Source organism: Oryzias latipes, chromosome 8 (genome assembly GCF_053564925.1).
Source record: "Oryzias latipes strain Hd-rR chromosome 8, Olatipes_Hd-rR_3.1".
Lineage (NCBI taxonomy): Eukaryota > Metazoa > Chordata > Actinopteri > Beloniformes > Adrianichthyidae > Oryzias > Oryzias latipes.
This window is the reverse complement of record NC_136244.1, coordinates 27,013,517-27,040,729: the sequence shown is the minus strand read 5'-3', so window position 1 is coordinate 27,040,729 and position 27,213 is coordinate 27,013,517. Positions and strand designations below refer to the sequence as shown.

The 27,213-nt window shown below is 48.0% G+C and overlaps 1 protein-coding gene across 17 annotated transcripts in view; it reads right to left on the bottom strand.

The window, feature by feature from the left end:
- Positions 1 to 27,213, bottom strand: part of rbfox3b (RNA binding fox-1 homolog 3b) — a 653,838-nt gene that overhangs the window by 99,182 nt on the left and 527,443 nt on the right. For all 17 annotated transcript variants that reach the window (XM_078951931.1, XM_078951941.1, XM_078951943.1 and 14 more), the window contains one exon: positions 20,969 to 21,078. In XM_078951931.1, the coding sequence (XP_078808057.1) occupies positions 20,969 to 21,078 (110 nt within the window). The remainder of the gene's footprint in view (positions 1 to 20,968; positions 21,079 to 27,213) is intronic.

Sequence of the window (27,213 nt, the reverse complement as noted above, 5' to 3'; positions counted from 1 at the left end):
TAAAAGCTTGAAAAGCCTCAAAAAATGACAACATTTGTAAGAAATGTGATCAATACCAACATTTTAATGATGAAGGATTTAGTTGGAGGTGAACATTTACCTATTTAGTTGTTTTTTTTGGAAACCACACGACTGAAAAATGGTAAAAGTTGGAATAATTTTTGTAGCTGAAAGGTTGTTGAAGTTTTTTTTAAAGTTATCTAAAATGACTTTTTTATTTTATTTCAATGAGCCTCAGACCAACAGAAGAACAAACAGAAATCTGCTGAAGCAGCTGAACGTTTTCACACTTGGAGGGTTGAACCAGCTAAAGGGGGGGGACTTTAAAGACCCTCTCCAATAAAAACAGTGTTTTGGGTGTTTTGAACATGTTCTTGTAGCTTTTATTAAAATAATTTAGAACATTTATAAGGAAAATTAAGCTTAAACTGCATTTCTGAGTGTTCCTTCATTCAAGTGGTTTTGAATCAGGAGCAGATGAAAAAACGCTGTTGGACAAAGATGGCGTCTGTGACAGAAAATACGCCGGCTGGGCTCCATTCTGACACATACATCCATGAACGGCTTCATTTTCCTCGTCTGAGCTGGAATCGGGACACAAACGGGAGGCTGTGTTGCTCCGCGCCGACGGTCCCGCCCACAAATCAGAGTTGAACTTTTGACCAACTTCTGCCGCTCTGCAGAAACTACGTCCTAGAAAACGATCTTGTGCTTAGAAGACCATAATCCTAATTAAAAGCCCACTGGGAACGCTTGAAAAACGTTCAGAAGAGGATCGGAGTCTTTCCAGGGGCAGAAAAAGTGCAGACTTTGTTCCCAAAGTCCCCAAAAGAAACACAAAGCGAGCGTCCGGGACGTTTTACGGCAGCTTAAAGCAGCGAGGCGCGGCGCTGACTCAGGACGACCCCTGATGTCTGGAATCAAGGAGGAGTTGTGTCCTGAAGTGTTTGGATGGAGGCCTGGAAGCCTCACAGATGCTCCACCGTGGCTTCCTCTGCCTGCGATGCTGCAGAGGGGTGAGGGAGGCGGCGGCGGCGGCAGCGTGGAGGTCACATCTGCAGACTGAAGTTCTAAACAAACTGAGTGTGCATTAAGAGATGCTGATAAGCAGAAGTCGTCCTCTGTGGGCGCAGCAGCCATTTCAGGCCGAGCGCGTCCAGCCTCATCACTCTGCATCAGCGCCTGAGCATCGACTGCGCCTCCGCCTCAACAAATGTCCCGATAAAAGAGCAGCAAAACGCTCCTTTATGGCACCATTCCCACAAAAGGCAAACAAAAAGAAGACATTAAAAAGACGTTCAATCTGCATTTAGAGGACGATGCAAAGAGGAGCAGAGCATTCACAGAGCTTTGCTCTTTAATGTGGTGATTTATAAGACGCAGGCGTCTCCGCTCAGGAACCGGCTGATCCATAAAGCCCCCACACGGGATTCCAACCTTCAACCTGAGCGCCTGGCATGTTTGGAAACAAATCCAAGTGAGTGCTGGTGAAGTGGGGCTGCGGCCGCGGTGCATGCTGGGTGGGGGCAAAAAGCTGAGGAGCTCAGCAGATCTGCCGCTCCCTGAATTATGACACTGCCAATCAAAACCTGCTATTGATTAATTCCCCGCGCCTCATTTAATCAACTAATCATTTCAGTAATCCCAAATATAATGAAATAATATCACAGCAGCCTGACGGCGATGAGGGCGCGCGCGCGGCGGCGTGCGCGGGAAGTTTTCCGACACGAAAAATCAAAGCGTTTAAGTAGATTGTACACAAGCATGTCTCGGAAGCTTGATCTAACTAATCTACAAATGGCTTCTTGTTATTAAACTGCTAAATCAGAGGATTAAAGGATCCATGGGAACACAATCCCCTTTGCTTCCTTTGCAGGGCGTGCAGGAGGTGGCTTAAATATTAATTAAGCACGCACACGCACGCACACACAGATGCACACTCACACACACGTCGGTCCAAATGTGCACAGGCTCAGGACTTTCAGGGACTTTCCTCACTTCTTGAAGATGAGCCCCTCTCCCGGCTCATCTTCGTCATGCAGACACATCAGGCGGTTTCCTTCCTGGTGCCCCCCTCCCTCAGTGACTGCTTTCTTCTGTTGCCACAAAGCTTTGGAGGCGTCTGTCTGTTTGGGACAGTTTCCCTCTTGCTCCTTAAAGTTTGTTTTTTTTCTGTTTTGGAGCCAAACAGCAGTCTGGATCTTCATCCTGCAGACTGACGGGTTTTCCTTCTTTTGGAAAACTTTCAGATGATACATTCATTCATTCATTTTTCTAAACCCGTTTTTGTCCCTCTTGGGGTCACGGGGCTGCCGGAGCCTATCCCTATCTGTCTCACCCCCAAGTAGGGAATTTAGACCAACCGATGAACCCATGAAGCATGTTTCTGGACGATGAGAGGAAGACGGAGAAAACTCCACACAGAAAGGTCCCCCCTTGCTGTTCTGGTTCAGGTCCCCCAGCCGGGACTTGAACCGGGGGCCACGGTGCGGCCCACTTTCAGACGAATCGTCCTCAAACAGCAAATGAGTCTGCTGTTCACCTATAGCACGTTATACATTAAGACCCACACTGATGATACATTTTGACAAGCTCGCCCCGCTGAAGCGGCACAAACGGCTGATGGCGTGGATTTACAGGCTGTACGGCGGCGCCCACATTAAACGAAAAGTTAAATTACGAAGCGATCCCTTTCTGATTTTAACAGCATCCTCCAACGACACATTATTTTAAGTGTTCCTGTAAAAAAAAGCCATTTTGCATGTAAAACGCCTCAAATTATTGTAATATCCTGATGCAAAGGAAAAGTTCATCTCGCCGCGGGTCTTAAAACCCAGACAGTAAATTGACATGGCGTGTCAGGCGAGTAAAAGTCAAAGAGTCAAACGTGCAGGAATGAAAAAGTACTGGCAGCAGATCGCAATCCCTGCCTTTTTCCCCTGGAATAAGCAGTGTAATTTACCCTGACCTTTTTAGATCACTGCCAATGTGCTGTCGGGGGGATTTTAACTGAAGTCCTCAGCAGCTTTGCTGTGCCGGAAACGCCGCCTGTGAAACCCGAGGTGGCGGCGGCCAAAGCAAACAAACAGGCGCGGGAGGACCGTCACCGGCGCTTGGCCTTCAGAGCGACGCCTCCCTGTGACGGCTAATAACCAACGCAGGAGCCTGTTTTAGCGGTGACAAGTGTTTCAGGATTAGAATTTCAGTCCTAATGAGTTCCCTGGTAACGCTTTAATTCACTACCTATGCCATATCAATTCCATTATAATCTCATTAAGCCATTGCACACTGAGGTGATTTCGAATGAATGTGAGACAGCCAACCGTACGCTCCCCTCTAATTGAGCAATTCTTTTTATTCATTATTATTGCCCATTATTAAATTAATGAACTTAATGGACTTATTTTTCCAAATTGCAAAGACCCCTGGCAACATGTTTTTAATTCCATTAGCTGCAAGGATGAAAACGCCATGGATCCATAGGTGTGTGTGCAATTAGCCCCCTGCAGAGACGGATCACAGTGTGTCCGTCTTGTCCTGGATTTCAGAGCCCCCCCCCCCTCCAAAGAGGGTCTATCTGAGAGGAGATCTGCTCCGGAGCCGGAGGCCTGAAGATGAAAGCAGCAGATCTGCATAACTGAACGGCTGATCAATACTTCTCCCGCTAAAATAGCACAGTCTTGATAAGGTTATTGAATTTGCTTTTTAATTAAAAAGCAAAGCAGCGGGCTCTCTGTCAAACACCGCCGCCGCCGCAGCACATGAGCGGCGCCGGGCGCAGGCCTGTCCACGTTTATATGTTCATCACTGTATGAAAAACACTGGCAGCCTGTCGGCACATCATCAATCAGGACAAATTTATTCTCCGTCTGTTGTTGGTGGAGCTGTCGCCACCGCCGCCGCCCCCATCCCAAACATTCTTCAAATATCGTTTCTCCTTCCTCGTCGCTCCGCCAAGGTTCAGCATCAGCACCCAGATTATGTAAGAGTCTGCCCATTTCACCCTGAACGCCGTCTGACAGGCGGCGAAGGCCTCAGAGCTGCAGGGCAGAACGGCGCCGCCACAGCTGACCGTCCCCGCTGCTGCCCGAAGGACCCGGGCTAACAAACAGAGTCCTCGGGAGGTCCACAAGCCAAGTGGTTGACTACAAGATAATGTCAGCTGCTATTTTTAGAAGGCGGGGGCATCCTCCACCTGAACAGTCAGCCCGCTCCCAGCTGCGCCCTGTAGCGCTCAGAGTTGACCTCAGGACGTCTGAGCCATCCTTCCTCTCCTCGCCGAGCGCTCGGCTGCACAGATTTGGACTTTTCCTAATCACATCTGAAGGCTCACAGAGACGTCAGACTTTAAATCTGCACAGATCCAGGAGGTGGAGGGGAAATTATTCTTACATTCTTTACAAAAACTGCAAGAATAGGAATATTTTTTATGGTCCCGCGCAGAACTACAAAGGAAGTCATCCCGGCGTCTGTCGTCCCTAAAAAACCCCAAAATCTTTCTACCTATTGAAAAAGAGGAGCAACGCCATTTTAAAATCTTCAGAACTGCCTGTAGCTGGGTGAAACGTGACCCCCCCCTCCGTCGGACCCGCGGTTACAAGTTCTGGAGAAAATGTATGATGAGGACAAATGAACTTTTGCTCCACAGATGAAAGTTTTCAGACTGTGGTCTCAAAACTGAGCGAGGCACAGACATGTTTGGGCCGACACGTCTATTCTTTGACCTTCATTCAAGTATTTGCATTTGTTTAAGTGTTTGTTTGATCTTATTTTGTGTACTTGTTCAACACAACATTAAAAAAACGGGAGCTTCAGAAAGGAGGAAAAGAAACTTTCTGGCCAAACGAACACGCCGTTCCTGCCTCGCAAAGATAAATGTTTGCTTTCAGAGACATTTCAGTCTGTTTTGGTGAAACGTTTTCTGTTTTCTATTGAGTCAGAAAATAAATTTGACCAAAAACGAAGCAAACCTTCTGAATAAAAGCAGATTAAGAAGCTCCGCTGAGACACTTTGCTCCAAAAGTTTGGCATTTTTTCTCATTTAATGTTTCATAGGCAGAATTTTCCTTTTGGGAGGTACAATCTCGTGCCCACCACCTTCCCGATGATTGATTTTCCACAAACTCCTCCACCCGCAGGTCCTCCTGTGAGCATCACGGGACAAGCCTGCAGAACACGCACGGATCAGGCCGCCATTCAGGAAAAGCAGGGAGGCGTGTTCTGGGGAAAATCACCCGTCACACGCCAAATAACACGCATCCATCCATCCAGATCCACCCGTCTGCAGGAGGAGCTGAACGTTACGGCTTCACCTCCTGAACCTGCAGAAACCCTCGGTTGAAATCCTCCGACCGACTGTCAGGTAGGAGCAACATTTCTCTAAACTTTGTTTCTGATCACGCTCCTCCTACGACAATGAAACCGCAGCGCTGCAGATTTCTCCCATGAAGCGTCAACGCCGCCTTGTTTTTCGTTAGAGCCTCAACACTCCACTTCAGGTTTTTCTACACGTCAGTCCGGTTTCTGTGTCTAATGTTGGAGAAAGTCCAACAAACTCGTATATAATTAAGTTTATCAATAGAAACAAAATCACATTTCTTGGTTCTGCAGAGCACGAAACACGCAGATGAAGTTCAAATCTGTGTGGACGTTTGCAGAGACTTTCCTAGAAAAGGACGTTCTCTTATTTAAGCAGGTAAAGTGGGACGGCAGCCCCCCGCTGACCCCCCCCCCCCGTGTGATGGAGCAAGGCAGCTGATTTTTTAAATGCAGGAGAAATTGGTTACATTTTCAGTCATGAGATCCGTCCTTTAAATGCTTCACAGGGTTTCCTACAGGGATTCCTGCTGGAGGAGGAGCGTCCCTCCTGTTGGAGGAGGAGCGTCCCTCCTGCTGGAGGAGGAGCGTCCTTCCTGTTGGAGGAGGAGCGTCCCTCCTGCTGGAGGAGGAGCGTCCCTCCTGTTGGAGGAGGAGCGTCCCTCCTGCTGGAGGAGGAGCGTCCCTCCTGCTGGAGGAGGAGCGTCCCTCCTGCTGGAGGAGGAGCGTCCCTCCTGCTGGAGGAGGAGCATCCCTCCTGCTGGAGGAGGAGCGTCCTTCCTGTTGGAGGAGGAGCATCCCTCCTGCTGGAGGAGGAGCGTCCTTCCTGTTGGAGGAGGAGCATCCCTCCTGCTGGAGGAGGAGTGGACTTCCTGCTGGAGGAGGAGCATCCCTCCTGCTGGAGGAGGAGCGTCCTTCCTGTTGGAGGAGGAGCATCCCTCCTGCTGGAGGAGGAGTGGACTTCCTGCTGGAGGAGGAGCGTCCCTCCTGCTGGAGGAGGAGTGGACCTCCTGCTGGAGGAGGAGCATCCCTCCTGCTGGAGGAGGAGCGTCCGCTCCGCCAGGAACAGCCTGGAAGCCGCCGCTGCCCACCGAACGACCAGCGGCGAAAACATCAAGCAGACGAATCAAAGGGGGCTAGCGGCGTTTGGACCCTGAGCCCAAACGCACGCTTCCCCCTCACCTGCATGGACCGATGGCATACAAATAGATTTTTTTGGAATAAAATGACAAGCGTGTGGCATTACGGGCGGTTTTCAGGGGGAATTATTCATGCGGCTGAGCTCAGTCATCTTCATGGGCCGGCCGTTTGCGCGCTGCTGAATATTTCTGTTTCTACTCGCAGTTTAAACAGGAGCTTTGACCGCCTCTCCTCGCCATGGAAACAGACACCGGTAGCTACAAATATACAGTACAGCGGGTTATATAATGATCATGAAAAGTGCATGAACAGCCCCCCCCCCCCCCCCCCCCTCCCTCACAAACACCCAGAGGAAAAATCTCCCTGACAGCAGCTGCACACTTGTTTGGATGGATGCACATAAACACAGCGGCGGTGGCGGCGGCGGCTGCTGCTGCTGACACCGGGAGAGGCCCAGCCTGACATGAGGCGAGATGAAGAAGGGCTTCTCATCATCTGCAGTGCATCCTGTGTCTGACCTGCAGCATGGACGCAGGCCCGGGGCATGGCCTCGGGACCCGGCACACACTTATAAAGTCCCTGCTTCAATTTACTGGTGGGGGGGGGGGCTCAGGTGGCGGTGTCCGGTGGCCACACGGCTGTCAGTACCACTCGTATTTGCTCCACTCCCTCTTGACACCGCCTCTCGATTAGGGTCATAAATTCCACCAAATCGGTCAATAACCTATAACACTGATGTCACTCTCCTGCCATTAATTTTACAGCCGGTGTGCCACACTGTTTCTGAAGCTGCAGCGGGGGGGGGGCACTTATAGTGGCTGGGATTGATTGGGGGAGAGTATATAACAAAGTCTGAATAGAGTCTGTGCAGCCGTAAAAATAAACATGCACAAAGATGCAAACGAGTTTTAGCTGATCTATTGGAGACGTTTCTATGTCTGCACCTTTGCAAGATTTTCTCAAAATCAGAATTTTTGGTCTCGTTAAGAGCCAAGATCTAGAAATAAGTTCATTATTATTAAGATGAGCCCAAATCCTTTGTGCTCCGAACTGTTGATGACAGAAAAAGTTAATTTAAGACTAAAAAAAACTCAAAATCTGCTTTTATTTTGGGTTATTTTAAAGTTCAAAACACGTCGTCAAGTTAGACCGACATTCAGCGTCGTGCTTTTAGATTTAAGGTGGATTTGTTAAGATGGACTAACTTGTTCTAAGATTCTCGTTTTGTTTGAAAATGAGCCCTTTCCATTTATTACACTAGGTTTTTGTCACATTAATCAAAATAAACTACAATTAGCTTAATAAAAACTCCAAAAATATAAACCATTTGATTAGAACAAGCCAAAAAAACCCGTCTTTTTGGGCCGTAACACATTCTATCCGTTCTTTTTCCTTCTTTTGAATGCCTGTGCGTCGACACATCGTTTTCCTTTTCTCTAGTGATTTTCTTCTTAAGAGTCGTGTTCCTTTCCTGTTTTTAGATCACCTGTTCATGTCGTGCAAACGTGTTAGACCTTGTTAGACACAGCATGAATTTCTCCCTAAGGTGGGGTGATGTGTTTTTATTAAATATATCACACGTTTGCTCATAATGAGACAAAAACAACCTGCAAAGACATTTTCTGAGAGTGTTACTTATCGGCTCACCGTGTCGTAGAAAAGATGTGAAAAGTTAGTTCAATTAGAAAATACACACATACATGTACATTTCAGATATTCTGCAGTGAAAAGGCGACAAAAAAAACTGCTTTTAGTGTAAATTTCCTGATCAAACCTCAGTTTTTGGTGTTTTTTTGAGTTGAAGCCGCAGTAAAAAAAAAAGCAAATCTTTGTGCGTGGAAAAGAGGCCGAGCGCCTCAGGTTTCACAAAGCCTCCAAATTACCTTCAAAAAGCAACAACGCCGACTTTATTTGTTTCATGAAAGATTGGGCGCGGGCCTCCAATCTAATTTGTCCCCGTGCAGCTCCGCCTAATGTATGCTAATGTGTGCAAATGCGTATGCTTGTATGTACATGGCGCTCATATAGGAGCAGGGCGGTGTGCAGAGCTGCGGCAAGCGCTCCGAGGAGGGTTTCCATAACTTCCTGGTCATTTTTAACCGTTTTCCTGCAACAAAACGGCGAATTTACATGACGTGAAGGTCACATTTGAGGAGGCGGAAACGCTGAAAAGCTCACAATTGACATTTGTTGCTGTGAGGGGGAGGGCGGAGGAGCGCTCCTTATCATGCGTGGCAGGTTGCCGCCTCCTCACGGGGGCCTCTCCTCCAGTATTTTCCGTATGTGAGAGTTGACACTTCGGGGCATATCTGTGGCACAGGCGTGTTAGGGATGCGCACGCCTTCTGCTGCAGGAGGAAGAGGCGAGACGCCGCTGCGGCTCCTGACAGCGCAACAGGCCAGCCGCACCAACTTAAACCGATAAGTCGGGCTGCGAGATGCAATTACGGCGCCTAAACGGAGGAGGAAACTTCAGAAAACAAACGAGTGCTGAGAGCAGACTTTCCTCCCCTCAGATCAGCCCCGCGCAGACGTTTTCAGGCCGCCGAAACTGCAAAGAGAAGGTTTTCTCTGCTCCTCCAACTCGCTCGGTGTCCGTCTGAATGTGCAAATAACGCCTATCTTTTTTGAGGGGGAGGGGGGGGGGGTTGACACTTGAAATTTAGGGCAAGAAGTCTTTGAACCTTTGCTCCAGTTTCATTGTTTGTGAAGCTCTGCGATGAATATTTCATTCTCTGAGTCATTATGTCTGCTCCGCTTTAGTTTAAACACCACTCTGCACCAACAGAGGCAGCTAACGAGGGGGGGGGGGACCAAAAAGAAAAAACGGAAACTAACACGGAGTATTTGTCCAAGTTAAGGTCAGGATAGTTGACTGAGGTAGGATTACCTGTTTTCCCACAGGTGAAAGTTAAAAAAAAACCGGTGTATTTGTGCTTCTGCTGAACAGAAATGAGACAAATATCTAACATTTTGGCCAGGCTCCACAGGTTCCCCCCTGCAGTTGGCGGGGATTTTTTATCCCGGACCGCTCCGAGCCGAGCTGACATGGAGCCTTGGCAGCGGCGAGGCAAAATGGCCGCTCACGGTAACAGCTCACAAGCCCCCGGACAACCTGAGGCATGGCCATCCAATCCCACATCATTAAGGCTAGAGTCCTTTATTGTGTTGGAGGCATTAAATGGTACGCTGGCTATAGCCCTGAAGTCACACTCCACTAGGAGAAAACAGCAGAAAAATAACGGCACAGCTGGATAATGACTTTTCCCTGGGAGGCTGACCATGTGTACAAAAGTGCTAATGATAGCAGGTGCAATAAGTGAGCGCCAGGCTTTTACTGCGGCCGGATTTATTTTCCTCTGCTAAACTCACCAGTGATTTCCCCCGTGTCGGTGTCTTTCTGTAGTTTAAGAACACCCCCCACCCCTCGCAGCCCCCTGTCCTGTATGTAATCTCTTTATCAGCTGTGATATCAAAAGCCGATCCTGCAAGTCAAACCTGCTGTCAGAGGCCTAATGACAATTAGCCGGCCCCATCAGCCCCCCAGGGGGGTTGGGGTGGGGGGGAGAAGGGGAGTAAGGGGCTGACAGAATCACTGGTCAAGCTTTGATTGGAAAAGATCCCACTGATAAGAAAAGGGGCGGGGCTTCCCAATCGTGGTGAACAAAATGACCCAGAACAAAACTCATTTTTAAGAAAATATGCGATTCCTCGGAAATTTCGGGGACGAAACTGCAACTTCTCCTCCAACAGGGGAGCGTGCAGACACGGCGAGCAGACGAGGGCCGATCACCTGCCTGTCACAGACGTGCTGCGGCGTCTGCTGGGGGCTTGTCCGGGAGATAGAAACGTCTGGAGTTATTACAGCAGTCAGGTAAAGCATGGGGGGTGGGGGGGTGGAGAGCCGGCCAGCAGCAGCTAATGAAGGCGCCTCTACGTGACACTACTCCTGATTGGCCCGTCTGAGGACACAGATCAATTAGTACATTAACAGACGATTGCAGCCGCTTCATCTCTGCAACCTAAAACCGGCGGCGGTGGACTCGCCGGCCCGCCGGCCCGCCGTCCGATGACATGGCCGCCTCCACCTCTGGATGCGAGCACGCACCAGACGAGCCACGCGTCCGCCTGACGTCACGTCTGCGCCGCTTTGCTGAATGCGTTAATGCAGGCCCGCCTGCGGCACACTGCACCACGGCGGCTGGGAAGTCCAACGTAAAGCTCCATATATCCAGTCTCCCCATTACCACCATCTCGACTCGACAGCAAGGCCTGCATTTCTAAATTATTCATCACCCTCCAGTGGGGGTGGGGGGGTGGGGGGTGGGGGGGGGATGCAGGAGCAGGCTCGATTCCTCCACTCTGCGCCTCCTCCTCCTCCTCATCTCTAATTCAAAGGAACAGCCGGCTGGAGGGGATGATCTCCTGGCCGTCCCTCCACCGGCCATCACAGGAGGTGTCGCCCCCACTTCCCCCAATCGCCCCCAAGGAGCCCATCGAGCACGTGTGTGTTTGTGTGGGTAGGGGGAGGTCCCATGCATAACCCGGGACGTCTTTGTACACACATTCATCCACATCAGTGGACAACAGGGAGCTGGAAGTCAAAGGTAATTGCCCCGGATAAGAACATCTGCCGGGTGAATAAATATTCTAATGAGGGAGTTTGCAGGTTCCCCAGACTGACGTGGAGCCCACAGGCTTCAGGGGGGGGCAGTAACACACACCACCTGCAGCTGAAATGCAGGCCCTCTGTCAGCGGACATACGGCGGGTCAGAGCGGGAACGCCGTGCACATGTGGACAGGACACGGTGTACCAGCCATCCCTGAACCCGCCCCCATCCAGGATCCCCACGCCGTGTTCGTCCGCCATCTCACAGAAACGTGCACGAGAAAGCGGAAAGTTTTCCCCCGCGTGATCAGCAGCGTTTCTGTTGATTTTCAGAGCGACGTGGCGGTTTGCAGAGGACGGCGTTCCCTCCTCTGAGTTTCTGAGGCCACAATCAGCAAAATGATGTTTCTGTAGGAACGACGGATCCTGGACCCCCCAAACACAACGGATCGGAAACAGGTGGGAGTTCCTGTTCCCCTGGTGAAGCACAGCGCACTGAACAAAGCAACGCTTCATTTCACACGAAGGGTCTGTAGGTAAACACATGCAAAGCAGCGGCGCCGCTCAGCCAGGAAGCTGCATCCGTGTGTGGTCACCGCTGCGACTGGCCGGAGGGAGGAACGGCTGATGAAAGGGGAGGTGGAGAAAAGACGAGCTGCATCCTGGCAGCTCATCTTCAAAGAGGCAGGAGTCAGCAATGAGCCTCCGTCAATGAGCGTCAGGCGAGGAGCGCCGTGGGTGCGGGCGGAGGCCCCAGCCCACGCCAGAATTCCAGCAGAATTCCTGCATACTTGCAGACAGAGCTTTGCTAGCACCTCTTATTCCTCCACCAAAACACGGCCTTTGCTGAGGGGCAGGCGCCGTTTACAGCTGCCCAAACATAAGAAAGTGGCCCAGGCCAAAAGTCATTTATAATAGATTCTTCCGTGTGAAGTAACACCCCCCCCTTTGAGAAAAAGATGCTCTCTCCTCAGAAATCTGAACTCCCGATCAATACCTACACACAGAGTCTGCAGCCGCTGCAGTCCAGCTCAGACTGTTTACACCGGGATTGTTCTGCTGCGTTTCATCCCGAAGACGCTCTGGAAGCCAAAGTTAGCACAGCAGAGGCGCCCCGAGCGGGCCGCCGCGTGCCGAGGCGGGCCTCAGAGAGGAGCGGCTGAAGCAGCAGCATTGTTGTGGCGAACCAAACCACAGAGGTGACGAAGGCAATCTGACTAATCGCACATGATCTCAAAGAGAATTCATCAGCGGCGGCGGCGGTTAACAATCCGTAATCATCTCCACCCGCCGCCGAACGCCATCTCATTTCTGAAACCCCGGAATGAGCGACAACAACAACAACTGGAACCAGAGGAGGACCCCGGCAAGTGTCCCTGAAAGACCCCGAGCAGCTGGCAGCGCCGCCACGCTGCATGCTGGGTAGTGGAAGTTGGGGGTGAGATCTCTGATGGAGGTGCGGGTGAGGGTTCTCCTCCCACGCTCCCATCCTCCCTCCCTGGAAGGCGTAACGAATGCAGCACACAAACGCAGGCCTCCGTGGCTCCTGGCTGCAGCATCAATAAAACACATCAGCTCGGCTCATGCATGTGGGAGGCGCAGCAGCAGACGTGCGCGCGCCTGCAAACGCACACGCCATACATGTCTGTATGCAGGAATTACATACGGTAGCTGGAAGCCTGTGAGACGTCACAGCCGTTAGACACAGCAGCACCCTGCCCCTGCCTGATATCCACACTCTGCGCTCCGGTACTCACCCAAAAGTACATCATCATGTTGGAAGCGGGACAGGTGTGGGCAGGCGGGCGCAGGAGAGCGGGGCCGAGCACTGGGACCAGTCCAGCCAGGGTGGGAGTCAGAAGGAGTCCGGTGGTTTGGACAGAGAGCTTTACTGGTTCCACTGAAGCAACGGGGCTTGACTTGAGCCTCACCCCTTCTTCTTCTTCTTCTTCTTCTTCTTCTGTTCTTCAGCGAGCAGCTTGTTCTTCAGTGTTTTTGGAAAAGCCCCCTTCCTCTTCTCTTCTTCCTCTTCTGAGCCAACACAAGAAAGAGGGGGAGTCGGCAGACGGGAGGAAAGGAGAAAGAGCCAGGGAGGTGTTGTAACCTCTTTTTTCTTTTGACACTCTTCCACTCCACTTGCCTCTCCACACTGCTCACTTCAAGACTCTCCCCGCTCTCTCTCTCGCTCGCTCGCGCTCTCGCTCCCCCCCCTGTGCCGCCTCTTATTGGTGAATGTGAAATCAGCCGGTTCGGCGCCGAGGCTCAACCAGAGCAGCAGGAGCAGCAGGCTGCGCTTGACAGCTGCCTCCAGCGTTCCTCCACCGGAGCCCAGTTGCTCTGCATAGAGGAGTGCGCCCAACAATCCGGGATCCTGCAGACGGTACTGTAAAATTCAGCGTCCCGGGGAGGCGGGGGGAGGGAGGGAGGGAGGGAGGCAGGAAGCTGGGAGGGAGGGGGGGGGATGCTGGTGACTAACAGATCGCGCCTCTTTCTTCTTTTCTCTGTGTGACTGAGATGAGTGGAAGCAGTTTTTCATCGAGCAGAAGCGACCCCCCCCCCCCCCCCCCCGACAAACACCCCCCCCACACACACACACATGTGTTATTGACCCGGATCAGTTTGGGTTTAAAAGCAGATCAGAGGACAGATGAAGTTAGGCTGAAACACCTCGGCGAGCCAAACTGTATTACATTACAAGCTTTAGCGTGTTTTCCATCTGTTCGGCTATAAAGGCTAGAAGGAGGAGAGGGGCTGGGGGGGGGGGGGGGGGAGAGCAGCAGAGCAGGAGGCAGGAGGGAGGGAGGGAGGGAGCCTTGGCTATCTTCGAGACAGCACTGTAACAATGAGCCTGCCTCAGCAATTTTCAAAACATATCATCAATACACGACTGGGAGCTGGCGCTTTTAAAATATAAACCCCGTGGCAGCCGGGCCGGCAGCGGAGGGCTCCGGCGGTTTTGCGGCATCCCCTGGTGCAGCGTCGTCCAATAAAGGACGTCCTGGGGGGGATGAGCTAATTTGCTGGAGGATCCTCCAGAACATTTTGCCGCCGTGGAGAGTGTGGCAGTAATGAACAGCAGATCCATTCAGGTGATGCTGCCCATCAGTAATTGCCACATCAGGAGGCAGAGTTAGATTTGCAGCTGGCTTTGACTGAATTGATACACAAGGGGCCTCATTCAAACGGCGTAGCCGTCATCTTGGATTTATCACCCGTTTTATTCCTCCTGCTTCCTCAGGAACCTGGGAGAAGCCGGGATTTAGCCGGCAAACTCTGGCGTTTGAGGGGCGGCGTGCACGCTCGTCCTCCTCGGCGTCCAGCACAACAGCATGGATTTACATTAGCAATCACAGAGTGGATAACCTCCCCACTCCTCCATCAATCTCTGAAGGGAAATAAAAATGAAATGCACTTCTCAGGCAACTCAGATTAAAGATCACGCTTTTATCAAATTCTGAAGTCTATTTCAAGTCCTGCCCATAAATAACTGAGGGGGGAGAAGATGGAGGGAAGAACCAGGGTGGAGGCTGGAGGGAAGGGGTGAGTGGGGTGGGAGGGGGGGCGCTTCTTTAGGTTGGAGGGATTAAGAGAAACAAAGAAAAAAATCTGTTTGAGTTTCTGCGTCTGAAGACCTGACGCCCTCCACTTCCTGTCACCTCCTCTGCTGCGCTCCTCGCTACTTACCGAGGAGGCGAGCAGCTCTCCCCACCATTTAGATTCCTCACCAGAGTCTAGACACCCCCCCCCCCAGAGACGCTGCCATCCATTATAAAGATGGAGCTCTCAGAGAGGAGGATGTGAGGAACTCGCAGACGGCGCGTTCCTCCTAAAATGTCCGTCTGTTCGTGACGTTCCCCGACTCCGGATCCGCCCTCAACGTGTCGTGATCATCTCACCTCTCCTCCGTCCTCCTCGCCCTTACGGAGCGGATCTCCTCATTTGGGGGTCTCCAGGGGGAGCGGCTCCCCGTGGAGCTCCTGCTGAGGTTCCTCAGCCTTTCCTCCTCATCCATCAACCCCCCCTCCGGCCCGACTCGGCCCGGCCTCAGCCGGCGAGGAGCTCCATCCTGAGCCCCCAGCTCGGCTCCTCTCATCACCTTCTCCCCTTTATGGAGTAAGCAGCTTTACGGCTCTGTGACGGGGGGCCGCGCTCCTCTTATCTCTGTATGTGTCTCCATCCGCTCCACAGGTGGGTATTGATGTTTCCATGCCACATCCATCACATCAGGAGAGCACGCCATGCACGCCCCCCCCACCCCCCCCCACCTCTGAAGGTCCTGTGTGGGGCCAACACCCCCACGGGAATCGAACCACCAAGATTCAGATCAGACTTTTGTTTGCAAACAGAAATTATAATCTCACTAGTGGATTAGCACCAATAATCCACCAGAAAAAAAACCACACATAACTCACCTGCAGGAATCTAAACTGGTTCCGCAGAAAAAAGTTATTTAATTCAGTTAATTTCACACACAAAAACAAAAAGTGACATCAGCACTTTTGTGGGTCAAAAGTGACTCAGCAGAGAAAAAAAGTCTTTTTAAACTTTAAACCTGCAGCGGCCTGAAGTTATGCACCAAATCAGGTCAAAAGAAGTGGATCTCCTTTATTTCCTCAACGCTGTTAGAATGACTTTATTATTTAATCCTAAAAAGACAAAGTTAACCTAAAGTTCTACATGAATAAAAAAAGAAAATAAACTTAAATATTCAAGATTCAAATAAATCTATTGGAGCCAGAACTTTCCAATAAAAGAGTATTATAATAATAGGATAATGATGTATATAAATATCTAAGTTAAAAACTTCCTTTATTTAAAAAAAACAAACATTTTTTTGCAAAGGTTTACTTTTCATTAAATAATTATTTTTCACAAGCAAGTCCAGAAAAACATATTTAACTCTAACAAACGAAAAACACTTTTTTTTGCTTATTCTTAAATTATTTTTCATTTTTATGTATTTTTACTGTAGAAAATATTATTTAAAGCAACAAATTTATTAAAAACGGACGCTTAACAAAAGATTTTTGCTATTCATGGTATAAAATAGTTTTGCTGAGTCAGATTTGAACCATCAACACTTGACATTAACACCAACATCAGGGTGCAGAAACCCACAAGAGGCACAAATGCTAGTCAGAAGTGGGCGGAGCTTAGTCTGGAGCGTGACACCATCCATAAAAACGGTGACTTCCGGCTCCAACCAAACGAAGTCAGTTCAGTCGCCATTTTCACGCAATACAGACACCGACATGTTGGAGCCAGACGCCAAAAACTGTTTCTATGGCAACCACTCTGCCCAATCGGGAGTGAGCTTGTTGGAGGGGACACACCCCTACAACTCGCAACATCAAATCTGTAAAACGTTTTGAACGTTGGACGTGGAGGCAGGCTGGCTCCACCCATATTTATGGAGGCATGTGATTGGCCAGTTTAGAACTTGAACTACTGAAAAATATCATAAAAAATGAGGATTATCAAGAAAATGTTAAGAAAAATAAAGATATCAGGCCCAGCATGGTCCTTCGGAGCATTAGAACTCTATTAAAGTCTATGGGATTTCAAAGGTACTTCCTGTTTGGAACACAAAGAGGGAGGAGCCAGTTCTCATTCACAGTCAATGGGTCAATCTTTTTTTTTTTTTTTTTTTTTTTTTTTTTTTTTCAAACTTGTCCTGTCCAACAGCTAGGCAGACAGATGAGAGCTGAGGGCCTCTTGGGTTGGACATATTTTACTTTAACAAGAGGGGTTATTAATCTTCAGACAAACCAAAGGTATGTCTGAATAAACCCCTTTTGTAATTGAGGCCAAACTTTATTAATTTCAAACATGTCTGAAAATCTTTGGTGTTGGACCGGACGGAAAAGGAAAGAGGGGAAGAAGAAAGAGGGACGTTAGAGAGAGGGGGGGTAGGGGGTGATAATAGGAGGGGAAGGGGGATAAGACCATGAAGCAGCATAAAGCAACAAGTTTACTGGTTGTTAATCATTATGGTAAGGTTCAAATGTAAAAAAAAAACAAAACAAAAAAAAAGGGCGGAGCCTGTCCACACACACACTCAAATGTTATAAACACACCTGTTAGTTGCAAAAATGTCCACCTGTCGACATGTACACAAAACAGATAGTGTTCACACGCATACTTATGCTTTAAAACCAACTAGTGTGAAATATTTCAGTCATTCAGTCTGTTGAGCTGACACCTGTGCTCAGGTGAGTGTTTATGTTCTTCTAAAATGGATGGTGGAACGTGAAAAGAAGGAGGGAGAGTGCCAATGGGTCAATCTGACCAATCAGAGCACAGGAAGCATAGTTCTTCCAGCTAAACCCTCCTTGTGACAAAGGCTTTCAGGTCCATCCCCCAGTCGGGTTCCGGATTGATTCTCCAGAAATCTGTTTCCGTTAGCGCTGGGGAAGCTGGGAAACGGTGCGAAGGCGTCCATGACAGCCGATACGTTTGAATAAAATAACAAGACAGGGAGGGAAAAAATGGTGTTACTTAATCCTGCAGTTTTCTGACACAGCGTGCATATTTAGCCTTGAAAATGGTAATGTTTTGCTGCCATCCCTGGAAGATATCATTAAACATCATTTGTAAGCATACATCACACCGTATGCAGCAAATCGCCCATCTGGTGGTTCTGGAGCTCGCTGTCGGTGAGAATAAATTCCCGGTAAGAGTCCGGGCATCAGGACTGCCTCCACAGTAATGCCTCCATGTAGACATACAAAGAGCACATTAAACAGCGCCCGGCGCAGACTGTATGTCCTGTTAATAATGCAGTGTTTACATCCTGGCATTGAGCAGTCAGAGCTGGCCTGAGGGTACCAACTGGCAGGCCTGTGCAGTAATTAGGGGCTGTGCAGCCTCGCAGCGCGTCACGCCGATCCCACCGCTGGGCCGGCCGCAGGAGAGCGCCGCGACCCCCCCACCTTTCTGTCGCACCTTTAGTCTGAGCGGCTCCTCCTGCAGCCTCCTCCAGCTCACGGCGCCTGGCCTCCGACGGAAACTGCTGCACCACTTCTTAAAGAAACCGTGGACTTTGGAGGGTTTGGTCTAAAGTTCTCCTCCTGGTTTGTAAAAACGCTAACACGGCTGTTTTTTTCCCGTCTTTACTGGATCACTGCTGCTCCGCAGCTTCGGATCCAGAACAACCGGAAGAACTTTGGGCTCTGGAGACAGAAATCACACGGCTCTGCGCCGTGGAAAGTTGGTTTCTTCTTTCTTTTGTTTTTGTTGAAATTACAGGAGAACTTTTGACGGATTCATGACTCAGAGGAGGCATAATTCATAAATCAGTTCCAGCCAACTTAGCAAGAAAGCTGTGAGCAGAGCAGAAGTTCAAGTCTGTTCCATTTCAACCTACAAGCCCCATGATGCATCACAGCAGGAGCTTTAAGACACGTACCAGAGCATCAAATTTATGGAAGCTACTTTTCTTTAGGATGATTTCTTCTGTTTTTTAGGGTTCCCTCCCATTTAACGGACCTGCTTTTGGCTTTAGACCATCTGAACTGAGCTTTTGTTCAGAACCAGAACCTGCAGCTGTTTTTCACTGACCCTGTCGCTGTCCTTGGTCCTGAATCTTTTCCTTTAAGTTTTTTAGCCTAAAAGATTAAAAAAACATTTTTATTTAGTTCTATATTTCACATTTTCTTTCCATTTATAATTTAATTAAAGGTATACATCCATTTGTTAGTTGATGTTTTTAGATACGTTTAAGGTATTTCTTTGTTCTCAATTAGTTAATTAGAGAATTTTAATGAATGTTGCTTTTCTTTTCTTTTAGTTTAATTTTTAGCCAGTTATTTTGAATTTCTTCCTATTTTTATTTAAATTATTCTGTGTTACAAACATCTGGCATTAAAAAGTGATAAATAAAAAAGTTTGGCGACATTATTCAGAAACTAAACTAAGATTCTTTTAAGGAGTAAAGTAATATTTTAAGGAGCAAATAAAATCCAGAAACATTTGTTTTTTTTAAGGTTGTTTTTGCAGGAGCAGCACCGTCCAACATACAAATGTGCTTTTTTATTGACATTGGTTCATCTCTGTCCAGAAAAAACCAGGGATGTTTCCGTTTGAATCGGTGCTCAAACGTCACTCGTCTGTTCATGCCTCAGAAAAAACAAGGCAAATAAAAGCAATAAATAATTCCATTTTTCCCCAAATCCTGTTATTCTGTGCCATATTGAGAGCTGGGGGGTGGGGGGGGGGGTCCAGGCCACGATCCCCATATCAGCAAAGCTTCACTTTGCTGTTGTTCTTAGTTTTTGACGCTAGAGGGATTATCGAGGCGGATTCAGATTTTCTGTCAGAAAGTTTTACATTCAGGAAAACTAAAATGAGTGCAGAGATGAGAAATGTTTGTGAGCCACAAAAGGTTAGGAGTTCATGATTTGAAAATGATATTAATGAAGCACAGAGGAGACCTTTGTCTGTGAGGAGCTTTCAGGATTGTGCAACTTTAAAAACGGGAAAAGCCTCAGATTCCTGATTCACATCCACTACTTATTTTAATGCGCGTTTCATTTCTTCAAAAGATTATTTATGGTTTTGTTTGCAGAAATGCTTGACTATGTATGGAATTTTTAGGAAAAAATGGGAACTTCAGGAGACTAACTGGACTTAAATGTTACAAAAAGCTGCTTTTTAGAAACAAAAAAGTATTTAATTTAAGAAAAAACTATTTATTTTATTTGTATATCTGAAAAATGAAAGTTGGTTTGTTAATGACTTTGTTGTATAGTAATTAAGATTTAAATTTGTGTGGAAATGCAAAATGTCTAAAGGATGAGTATTAAAAAAAACACCAACTGGCAGGAAGCCGGCGCTCTTCATCAAATCCAGAACATTTACTGATAGAATCCATTTAAAAGCTAAAATCACAATGAGAAACCAACAGCAGCAGGCGTTATTTGCCAGATTTTGTGTTTTAGATTCTAAATATGATCCTAAATCTTATTTATAAAACCTTTAAAAAGCTTCAGTAATGCCAGTTTTTGTTTTCTTTAAAAAAAAAGTTTTTTTTTAATCATAAGTCAAGAGATTGGTGATAGTTGGTGGGAAGGGGGCTACTAATTATTATTCTTTTTAAACCCCTCTTGTTGGTGTGTGAGTTAGCTTTTGAGTGCTAAAGTATTGGTTTTAGTGCCATTTTTGAAGGTTTAGTTGAATGACCTCTGGGTGGAGTTTGTTTTTCCAACCTTCATGTCACCAGGCAGTCCCGCTGAGATGAAGTCTCTCTTTCTGGGGAGGCCTGGACCGGTTTTGACCTCAAGAAGGTTGAAATGTTTCAGAGAAACAGCTCACAGAAAAGTTCAGGAGGACTTTCGTCCAGCTGGTTCTACATGCTGCAGATCTGTGTCCGTCATCCGGGCAGCATCCCGGTGGCTTACCCTCACATCTATGCCTGCCTCCTCCTCCTCCTCTTCCTCCTCCTCCTCCATGGCTGACACTGAACTCTAAGGTACAACAAAAGCCAACCGGAGCCCCAACAGCCTCCTGCATCTCCGCTTGACATTAATTGATAATCAAACAAGCCGTCACATCACACATTAATGAGATCAGCGGCATTATCTGTTTAATGTAACCCAATTATATGCAACCCTTGTGCAACAATCAACACTAATTCCTGACTGATAAATGACAGCTGCAGCCACATATGAACCAATACAAACACGGATGGAAACCGGAGTCTCGCCCAGGAGGAGCCGAGCTTCTCCATCAGAGTCCAGACCCAAAGTTCTGGTTCCTTCATCACTGACGTTCAGCTCTCCATTAGAACGCCTCCGTTTGGGCCAAAGATTTGGAACCAGCGAGTCTGAGGCGATGCGCAGCGTCTAACCGTGGCGTGGACGAGCACGCCCGCCGCGAGGTGGGTGTGGCTCTGGTGGCTCTTACCAGTCTCGTGAAGAGGGGCACTCCCAAATGCCAGAGGTGATCGTTCAGCAGGCCGCTGTACACCACGTTCCCGAAGACAGCAATGCTTCCTGACTTACACAGCGTGTTTCCTGCAGGGACACAAAGGCGCAGAGTCACTGCACACAGCCCAGCAGCAAGGCAGCAAACGGTAAAAGAAGGGAAATCATACAGAATGCACCATCGATTGTTATTAATATTGATTGGGGCTGTTTATTGACCTTACATGTAGTGACAAATACACATAGATAGGCCGCCTAGAATCAATAAAGGAGCACAGCAGTCGCCTGAGCAGAAGAGCAAACAAACAATCTCCTCATTCCAGGTTTGATTCCGCTTCAGGAAGACGGCTGCAAACCGACTTCATCCCGGAAAGCATCCGACAGCTCGTGTGATGTCTCTAAACCCGACCAAAGAGCTGTCGCCGCCGCAGCAGCCGAGACCTCAAACGGGACATCAATCCTGTTAACGTGCGGCATGAAGGAAAGCCTCCTCCACACGCGTGTTCCCCGGCAGGAAAATCCTCCAAAAGATGGAGGGAGGCCACCTTTACACCCCATGATGGAGGTTTGGTTAAACATGCAAATCTTCTTCAGGCTCTTTCATGAGGAAGACGTAGATTTCATCACTGCTTCTGTTTTCAGAAAGTCAAGATTCAGAAAACCGTTTGGCAGAAACAATTAACAGCAGGAAAATATTCCCTGACTTAAACAGAAAACTGCGTGAAGCTGAAGCAGGTCCTGATGGCCTCAGACCTGATTTATGTCAGCTTCCTCCTCCCCATCATCTTCATCAAAACAAAACTTAAATCTTCCTGGCGTTCTGAGCAAAAAAACCTTAAAGATCTGAATTTTAGACGTTTTTTCCTAACGTTTTGTAGCGACTCCTTCACCTTCTGTGCCGATATTCCCCAATTTAATCCAGGAATCTGTTTGATTTTGCATCACCCAGAATGAAAGTGGAATCCAGACGTGAAGAAGATCTGACTGAACTTCAGAAACAAACGGAACGGCTCAGAAAAAACCTTCTGCCTGGTTTTCAAACAAAACCATAAATCCTGAAGTGACCATTAATTATCACTTTCTTTAGTCAATAACTCGTTTTTTCTTCCTTCCTTCGTCTAATTAAAGATCGTTTTTGTGAACAGAAAAAACGTTTTTTGCAGAGCAGAATCAACAGTTTGTTGTCTGCTTTTAGTATTAATGTCTTCATACTGTAGTTATTCGGCAGATAAACACAAAAACAAACTGAACACCAGAGGTGCCCATTGACTGGATCTGAGACGCGGACTGAGTGACTCCTCCCCCCTGGCGTTCCAAACAGGAAGTCCCCATAGAAAATCCCAAATAAACGGCTGGAAGTCAGATCAGCCGTACTTGACCTACTTCCTATTTTTTAAACATCCTCATGATAATCCTCATTTTTTTCAGGATATTTTTTGGATTTATTCAAGTTATAAACTGACCAATCAGACGTCTCAATAAAAGTAGGTGGAGCCCCACGTCCAACGTTCACTACATTTGTCAGATTTGGTGTATTCTCTTTTCAGGTGGTGGGGGTGTGGTCGTCCAACAAAGCTCCCTCCTGATTAGTGAGCGTGGTTACCATAGAAACGTGGACCAATCACTGCTTACATGGCTCCATCATGCCGGCGTCCGACTGATTTGAATACATTCTGTTGGAGGTGGGAGTCACAATTTTCTCTGGGGTGGGGTCAATGTACAGTCAATGATGGAAACATAAACCCATTAAAGTCTGAAGCTTCATTGCAAGTCTTTAAACAAACGGAAAGACAGACCAAAGTTCTTTAAAACTGCAGCGTGATCTTCCTCTGCAGTGAGGTGATGAAGATCCTCCTGCACCTTGTCTGCTTCGCCTCCCGGCGTCTCCAAAGCTCGCTCCTCACCTGGAGGAGGCCCGGCTGCAGGGTCAGAGTTTTCACCCAGCTTTGAAATTTGCATCGGCTGACCTTTTGGACGACAACAGTAAACACGCCGCAGTGCTAACGAGCTAATTACAGTGGGAGCCCTTTCAGGAGTTCAGCTGCTGTTCTACATGGAAAACCCAAAACAGCTGTTTGATCTCTGACCGGTTCTGGAGCTTCTCCCTGCTCCTGTCGCTGACAGAAAGCCTCCTCCCCTGCGGAGACCCTGAATTAGCTTGTTTGGGCCCGGCGCACACGCGTGACCCCAGGAGTGTGATGTAGTGCCCACCGACGTCCCCGTGTACGTGATGAATGCAGCTGGTGTAGCGGGCAGCCCACAGAACACAGGTCTCCACTGTAATTTCTGCACAAAGGAATGCTGCAAAGGCACACCAGGGGTGGAGGGAAGCGGCGCTGACAAGCAGCACATGCATTATTTAAAAACAAAAGTAAAAAATGCCCATTAAAGTGTCAGTGCTGCTTTCGGCGGTGCAGGCTCGGGCGCCGTGTGCGTATTACTGTTATTAATGGGCCAGGCGTGGGGGGCATTGCTTTGCTGCGATTGCTCTGCTGCTGTTGCTATCTGCAGTTCAACCCCCCCACCACCAAAGACCCCCCCCCTCTCGCCTTTGTGAGGGGGGGGGGGGGGGGGGCAGATGGGGAGCATGATACAGATGGAGAAAGGGAGTCAATGAGCTCCTGCAGCTAAGATCATTTCACAGCATTGAATGCAGATTAGGGCGGGCGGGCGGGCCTCGTCAGACGCCGCTTATATCACACGCTGCTTCTCGGCGAGAGATGCCCGCGACACCGTCAGCACATTGGAAATGAGTGCACGCCATTTCTCCCTTGCAGTTTAACACGGAGGTTGTGGGTTACGGCGACCGACGCGGCGGAATGAGGTCGTGTGTTGTAAGTACAGGCGGGTAAACACGGCGCCTTCACCTCCCAGCGCCCGGAAATGATTTACCCCATCAGAGGTAATCAAAGGACAAAATGATCAGTCCAGCCCCCCAGTGGGCGGAGCAACAGAGCAAACAGTCCGGACTCATCTCCCACCAATTCTTCCACAACCACTTTGTTATGGTGTTATTAATGGTGTTTACACGTGGCGGATAGAGCCCCTAATCAAGTTTTCCATATTTGCATGTAGAAAATGTCACATAAAAGAGACAGCTTCATTTTCCCCCTCACAAACTGCAGAAGTGCAGAGCCAGTGGGCTTTTATTTACTTATTTATTTATTTATCTGCTCCGGGTTATTAAAAATGCATTGGGCTGGATGTGCTGCTGCCGCTGGAGCATCTGTATTTTTCTCCCATTTAATAAAATCGAGTGCGAGCGGTGACATGTTGCTTAGCGGTTCACGATGAGCGCTTGATACCGCTTCTTTTGGCTGTTAATCCTGCTTTTTTTATGGCCCCTCTCAGCAGTTGGGTGTTCTCTCATCTGCACACTTGACAGCATTGAGCCCAGCCTCTGATTAATTATTAATTGTGTGATTAAAGTGTGTGTGAGTGCAGGGGGGGGGCTTGCAGGGAGGGGTGGAGGAATGCAACCTGCAGTGTATACTTTACATTACCCTCAACTTAGGATTTCTTCTTCTTCTTTCTCATATTTCAGAGCATTTAACTGCAGGTGTGGAAAGACGGGAAGGTACAGAGCCTGCAGGAGCAGCGGGAGGGAAGGACAAAGTATTGTTTTATTAAACGAGCGACGCCTTGTTGAGTCTGCTTCCATTTTTCTTTTGGCTGAAAGTCAAGGCTGCCAGACTTCAAGGCTGGATTTTCAGGACTAAATCTGCTGATAAAATATTCCACATCTTTAAAGTTGGTCTTTTTGTAATGACGTTTATCCCAAAGAAGAGCAGAATTGTGAACGCCCAATCAGGAGAAGGCATCAGGTCAAGGGGGTGGGGACTCGGTTTTGGCCAAAGACCATTGGACGGGTCATGTCTGATGTTCCCCGGAGAAGCTGAAGTGGAGCCGGGTCTCGCCGCACAAACCCTCCATCCACCTGATCTGTTCACTGCAGTTCCTCTCAATATTGACTTCTTTTTCAAATTTCCGTCCAGGTTTCCTTCAGTTATAAAAAATAAAATAAAAAACTGTTTTCAAAGCCAGTTAATGAAACTGAACAAGGATGCAGCGTTTATTGATAAAAGGATCCAAAAAAAAAAAAAAGAGCAAAAGTTTACTTCAGCAGAAAAGAAATTCATAAACAGGAAAATCTTTGCTTGATGTCAATCAGTTTATGAAATTCAGCTCTAAAAGGGTGAAAATGAAGTGCAGAGTTAGCTCCACCCACCTCAAACACCTTTCCAAAAACGGGCAATTGAGCCTTCAGCCTTTATTTAGTACAGCGACTCTACAGATTTGAAGTCAAGCTTTAGGAATTCAGGAGTCGAGTATTTTTAACAACACTACAAATACAACCAAAGACCAGAAGTACAGCGGGATAAAAAAAAGAGGGAGTCAGCGGTTTCGTGCTCTATTCAACCTTAAACCCCACCGTGATGTTTCAAGTCCCACTCCCATCATCTTCTGACCTGTTCTCAAAGCGTTCCCGGCGGCCTTTTAATGACGAAGATAACCTTTTTAGCCAAAAACCTGTGTCGTTTTCTAGGACATAGTTTCTGCAGAGCGGCAGGAGTTCATTAGAAATTCACCTCTGAGTCTGGGGGGAACTGTTGGCAGTTAGCAACCCTACCTCCCCTTTGCTGAGAGATCTCTGTTTACACACAATCGGCTTAATTTTCTTTCTCCGTGTCATCAGAAAAATGTTAAAGAAACCAGGAACATCCATTTCATTTGAGCGGGTCTTTCGTGTCTCCTAGCAAACTGTGTTGTTTGCTTCATAAGGATTTCCACAAACTGGTTTTAACCAACGCCAGGAATTCCTCTACGGATTAGCCGTTTCCCATTCTGCCGCCCTGACGAGCATGAGCTCATTAGCTAGCTTTGGTTAAACCATTTAAGTCACAACCTCGTAAAGCGTAACCCGGAAATGGGATTGTTCTTGGCAACAGGACGTCACGCCTGAAGTAAAAGCTGATAAACCTGAACATTTTAAAAAGACTATTTATGAATCTGCTGTGTTCTGAGGATGATCTATGAAAAACTATCAACGTTTTTCAAAATGAAAAACCGTTCCAACATGATGCATTGTGGTCCATATTTGCCAATCTAGTGAGCATTCATCTGAAATGTTTTTTTGCTGAGACTTCTGGGAAATTTCCAGGGCTCTGGATTTTAGAATTGCAGATTTGGAGGACCTGGGAATCGATATTTCTGCGTTCCAGAGTTCAGGTGTTTGACATCTTCACACTAAGGTAGACCGCCTCAATTCACCTTTGATGTTTGATGACTTGACTGTTATCAGTCATTCTTTCTTTTTAATGTTCCTTCATCTGGTTTAAGAGCCTCGGGTGGGTTGGGAGGGAGGGGACTTTTTCTCTTTCCTGTTTACTTCTTATTCATATCTTACTTTTTATTTGTTTATGTCTAATTACATATTTTTGGTAAACATCTGTAAATATCAGCTGAACGATACTGTAACTGAATGTTGTAGTTTAGGGGTCCCCAAATCCTGACCTGGTGGGTCGGTGTCCAGCTGGTTTTCCAGAATCCCTGCCTTATTTGCTGCTGGTTACCTGGATCAGGTGTGTTTAGCCAATAAGGAGCTTCAGTGGCAGGCTGGTTGGAAGACATGTAGGACACCGGCCCTCGAGGCTGGATTTGGGGACCCCTGTTGTAGAGGAAAAAGCTGACAAATAAAGTTTGAAAAAAAAACATCCAAAGTGAACCGCACCAGAGTCCAGGTGAGCAGAGAACAGAGATAAGATCCGGGGGAGATCAGCTTTAACAAGGGCAAAGCCGCCCTCATAAACATGGCTACACCTTCAGAGCTGTCCTGAACCCCCCCCCACACACACACATCTATTCACTCTAGACCCGAGCTGCAGATGAAATGACTTGAGTTTAATTAATGAGAAAAAGCGGAGAGCCTTTGGGTGCATTCATTTGAAAAACAATTGATTCATGCGGAAATACAGCACACCAGAGCTGAAATAACGAGTGGATATTTACCAGGACTCGTAACTCAGTGCTAAAAGAGACGCCGCCTCCTTTGAAGCCCTGTTTCTGGAGGGGAGGGGCTGTTAGAAAGGCGATTTCCTGCAGTGATGTAACTCATGGCGGTCATCTTTTTTCTCCAGTCTTGGGGTTCTGCACATGTGCATCAGCGGGACACCGCGGGTTCTTTCGCAGAACCTTCAGGGTGCTGGAAGGGCGGTGGAGGAAAAC